Here is a 5,000-nt window from a genome sequence, read left to right as displayed (position 1 = left end):
GGGAGAGAGAGAGAGACAGAGAGAGAGAGTGTGAGAGTGTGAGAGAGAGACTGAGAGAGAGAGAGAGCTAGAAAGAGAGATAGAGAGAGACAGTGAACGAGAGAGACAGAGAGAGAGAGAGTGAGAGAGAGAGAGAGAGAGAGAGAGAGTGAGAGAGAGAGTGAGAGACAGTGAACAAGAGAGAGAGAGACAGACAGACAGACAGGAGGAACGTTGTGGAAGTGCATTGTGGTGGAAGAGAAAGCAGGAGCCCTCAGCGATGCTCAATCTGTCTCTGCCACAGAGCGACAGCTGCACTCACTAACACGATTAACACCGGATGAGTTAGTACCAGACACACACACACACACACACACACACACACACACACACACACACACACACACACACACACACACACACACCATCCTGCATCAACTGAGCAGAGGAAACTTAAACACGCTCAAATAGACACTCACACGCATTAGCCCCATTAACTAGGTTATAAAACACACACACACACACACACACACACACACACACACACAGACACACACAGACACACCCTGATAAACATCCCCACCTGATAAATAATCAGCCTCAACACACACAGAATGGATCTTGTCCTGAGGCCTGGGGAAAAGCGGCCGTGTTTATATCCCTCTTTCCCAGCAGAACACGAGATACACTGATATCAACATGGCCTCTGACCTCCGACCCCTGACCCTCAGCGTTCACATGACCTTGGATGTTTAATAGGAAACTAGCTCTTTTTAGACAGATATGTGAATATAAAACTTTTCCACACAAATCCTCCAGCACATGGAGGAAGTCAGTGTTTCTTCCACAGGATTGTGTCTGTGTTTGTGTTAATCCTCATTAATGACATTAAACCACCGCAGCACTCGGACACGCAAACACAACTTCCCTGACGATGTGACCCGGTTTTAAACCGCTCTTCCACTGATGAACTCAAACACAAACACAACTCAATACACACACGTCAAAAATATACACGCAACAATACACACACGTCAACAATACACACACGTCAACAATACACACACACGTCAACAATACACACACGTCAAAAATATACATGTCAACAACACACACACGTCAACAACACACACACACACGTCAAAAATATACACGCAACAATACACACACGTCAACAATACACACACGTCAACAATACACACACATCAAAAATATACACGTCAACAATACACACACATTAAAAATATACACGTCAACAATACACACACATCAACAACACACACACATCAACACACACGTCAACAACACACATCAATTCGTATGTGAATGAAATAAAACGGACGGCATGTGATACAATTTCTGTTTCATCTAACTCAATAACAAATCACATAAATTCAAATTCAGATTGCATGTGTGTGTGTGTGTGTGTGTGTGTGTGTGTGTGTTTCTGTTATTCTGTTTCATGTACGCAGACAGATACCGCTCCGCTTGTGGCTGAAATGGTAGCAGGTAGCAGGTGAGTACGAGTTAAAACATGCACACAGACAGACAGAGAGAGAAACAGACAGACGCGCGCACGCACACACACACACACACACACACACACACACACACACACACACACACACACACACGCTTTGGTTAAAAAGCATGAACACTGCTCTGAGCAGCTCCACCAGTGATCACTAAACCGGTTTTAAACACGAGCCAAATTCAGCAGTTTTTATTCACACGCGTCTGTGCCGTGTTCCATCCTGAACTGAAGCAGACTTCATTTACACAAAACATCCCATAATACTAAACGATAAAACAAATAACACGTTATTAGTGCATAAATGTTCACCCCCCATTATTAGACCTGGTTCATTTTCAGTTGGAATGAGCTGTGACCTGTGAACAGTACAGTGTGTTCTGATTGGCCGAGAGGAGTACAGTGTGTTCTGATTGGCCGAGAGGAGTACAGTGTGTTCTGATTGGCCGAGAGGAGTACAGTGTGTTCTGATTGGTTCAGAAAATGTATTGTGTGTGATGTCTTACTTCTGACAGAGCTGAGTAAAGAGGATTTTGGGAGATACAGGTCCTTTCCCCGACTCCTTCATACTGTACAGGAACATCATCATGGCGGATGTGAGCGGCTCCGGACTGGCCAGAGTGATGGTCAACGGGCCCTGAACACACACACACACACACACACACACACACACACACACACAGAGTTAGCTTCTGTAACAGCATCACTGATGTTGGAAGCAGAGTGGTGTGCGGGTCGTACCAAGTTGGTCTCAGGAGGGGGGCAGATCTTCATCTTGTGTCCTTTTTCCTTCACTTCCTGTATGAGGTCATTAAGCATGTGTGTCTGAGACAGATTCTGAAAACAAACAAACAAACAAATAAAAATGATCGTGAGCGAGTGTAGAGAAAACCCATTTAACACAGATATAGCACTCGACCCTGAACACTAATAACAATAAATAAACCTGAATAAATGTAAAAGTGCACCTGCATGACAGCGTTGAAGAAGCACGTGTTTCCGAGATTTACGATTCCTTTAACGGGAATTAAAGTGCTGCTCACCGGACTCTTCCCTCTCACCGCCTCCGAGTACTCCACAGGCTCCTCGATCAGTTTGATGATTTTTGATGTTGATCCTGAGAAAAAAATGAAAATAATATTTAATACCAGCAAATTATACACATTCCGAACGTCCGTTTCATCACTTACCAAAAGGTAACGTTACATAATATTAAATTATTCTTTATATATATATATATATATATATATATATATATATATATATATATATATATATATATATATATATATATAGACACACACATATATATCTCAGTATATATATCAGTGCAGGATGGTGTGTTCTGATTGGCTGAGAACATTGTGGCACGCTCTGATTGGCCAACAGCAGTATACTGTGCTCTAATTGGCCGAGAGCAGACTGGCGTGTCGTGAACTTGACCTTTAATACAAGGCCAGGCTTCTATTCACCACACTTCTTTTAAAATGTTCTTTTATGATGTTAAATGAATAACTCAGTACACCTGGAAGAGTTATTAGAGAAAAAAAGACAAAGCACGCATCTGGCTAACTTTCTATGCTTAAAATATTTATTTTGTATTTTCAAAAATTGAATAAGAAGTCCTCCAGCTTTCCTGCAGTGCCTCCTTCGTCTGTGAATATTCTGAAATGTAAAAAACTATTCATGTGAGTAACGTTGGTGTGGATTTGAATAGCGTGAGGCCGTGAAACTTCAGACTCCGTAAACGTTTCACGCCACAGACACGTAGTCCCTGTGCCAATTATTACCAAACTGAACACACTGTATTGAAACGACTTCGATCTTTTTCCTTTAGGTGTTTAGGTCTCGTTTTGTCTACCGATAGTCTAGTCTATAGTGACACTTTGCTCTTTAGTAAACTCATGAGAAGTTCCTGACGAGGACAGGAAGTGCCCTTGCGAGAATCAGCGTCATGTGAACGCTCAGAGTCGGGCCTGGTCCCAGCACTCGGCGCCGTGTTTACTTCATTTCCCTGTGTTGTTTTAGTTTGTGTGTGTGTGTGTGTGTGTGTGTGTGTGGCAGCAGCTGGACAGAGTGCAGATGACAGCTGGACGGAGTGCGCTAACTCGGAGAGCTCGGATTGAGACGCAGCTGAGACCCACAACTCTACACACACATACAGAGAGGGAGGAATGATCAGGACAAACCGGAAAAATCTGGTGAGTTTTAGGCTCAGGAGACACGCTGACAACCTGCGCACCAACACTGAGAGGGAGTGTGTGTGTGCGTGTGTGTGTGTGTGTGTCCTGTTACTAACACCCACACACCCAACGTTTAATCTTATTTTATCATCGTGCATCGATTTATTTTCAAGATTAAATGCAGCTCCTCTCCTTTTAAACAAAACTCAACTAAAACAGAGGGACTGCAGATTCCCTAAAATTATACTCAACACTTTAATAAATAAACAAATATCCAAATCAGTTACACCCCATCACTGTGTGTGTGTGTGTGTGTGTGTCTCGGAGAGAGTGCGGAATTTACGAAACAAAAGATATTAAAACCAGTTTAATCCCAAAACTCATCGGATTAAAAAAATCTGAAAAAACGACGTGTGTGTAAATGTTAATTTAACAAAAGTCACGCACGTGAACCGCGAGGAGTCTGGCGGAACGCGCGTCGTGATGACGTCACACGACACGTCTCGGCCCGAACCTGCGGAAATCCTGCGGTAGTTTAGAAATAAATGCGAGCTCCTCGGGATATCGTGGAGTTTGCGGTTAAAGCGGGGGTGCGAGGCGTCTCTGGTGCTTATTGAGGGCAGGCATAAAGAAGAGAAAGATTTTAATTTGCTCAAACAAAGGCGGGCCAGCTGTGTGTGAAAGGTAAAGTCTGTCTCGGGGAGGTCAAGTCTCCTCACAGGGGGCCTCAGGTACTCGAGCTGAAGGTCTCCATGCTGACAGAGAGAGCAGTTAATGGATTTTCTTTCTTCTCCGCCGCTGTTGTTGTTGTTGTTGTTGTTATGGATTCGAGAGAAAAAAATTCCCGCCGGCGCTCTTCTGTGAGCGGAAGGAAAGAATAATAATACAACAACAGCCTGAGGAGGGAAAAGAAAAGTTTGGAATCAGCGCCATAAATTACAGCCATGTGGCCATTTTTATAAACACTGCATTACTGAGTCTTTAATGGGCTCCGTCAGTACTGACGCTGCTTCGTCTGACCTCCTCCCTCTAGTACTTCATCTTTCATTATTATTCCTGAACCAACGCCGTCATCACGCGAACACTCACTCACGTGAGATGTATTTACGGATTTGCTCTGTGTGGTGGCTCAGAGGAGCCGCGCCGGAACCTGAGAGCGCCGAGAAATATGATCGAGATGTTATGGAGCAGAAGCTTCGCTCGAATGCAAAAGTATGTGCCCCCCATAAAATAAAAGCTGAATTTAGAAGCGAGTTCCAGGAAGTTGGGAAATAAAACCGAACTCAACGTGAAGCAAAAATCAATAG

The 5,000-nt window shown here is 43.7% G+C and overlaps 1 protein-coding gene and 1 long non-coding RNA gene across 5 annotated transcripts in view; one reads left to right on the top strand and one right to left on the bottom strand.

The window, feature by feature from the left end:
* The window catches only part of usp45 (ubiquitin specific peptidase 45), a 25,026-nt gene that overhangs the window by 9,684 nt on the left and 10,342 nt on the right, over positions 1-5,000 (bottom strand). For all 4 annotated transcript variants that reach the window (XM_053673618.1, XM_053673616.1, XM_053673617.1 and 1 more), the window contains exons 6-8: positions 2,479-2,627; positions 2,252-2,347; positions 2,017-2,147 (exon numbers count right to left, since the gene is read on the bottom strand). In XM_053673618.1, the coding sequence (XP_053529593.1) occupies positions 2,017-2,147; positions 2,252-2,347; positions 2,479-2,627 (376 nt within the window). The remainder of the gene's footprint in view (positions 1-2,016; positions 2,148-2,251; positions 2,348-2,478; positions 2,628-5,000) is intronic.
* Positions 3,576-5,000, top strand: part of LOC128628813 (uncharacterized) — a 1,956-nt gene continuing 531 nt past the window's right edge. The window contains exon 1 of the long non-coding RNA XR_008393061.1: positions 3,576-3,711. This is a non-coding gene — a long non-coding RNA (uncharacterized LOC128628813). The remainder of the gene's footprint in view (positions 3,712-5,000) is intronic.

Source organism: Ictalurus punctatus, chromosome 20 (assembly GCF_001660625.3).
Source record: "Ictalurus punctatus breed USDA103 chromosome 20, Coco_2.0, whole genome shotgun sequence".
NCBI lineage: Eukaryota > Metazoa > Chordata > Actinopteri > Siluriformes > Ictaluridae > Ictalurus > Ictalurus punctatus.
Note: the sequence above shows the minus strand (reverse complement) of the source record. Positions and strands in the feature narration are given on the sequence as shown.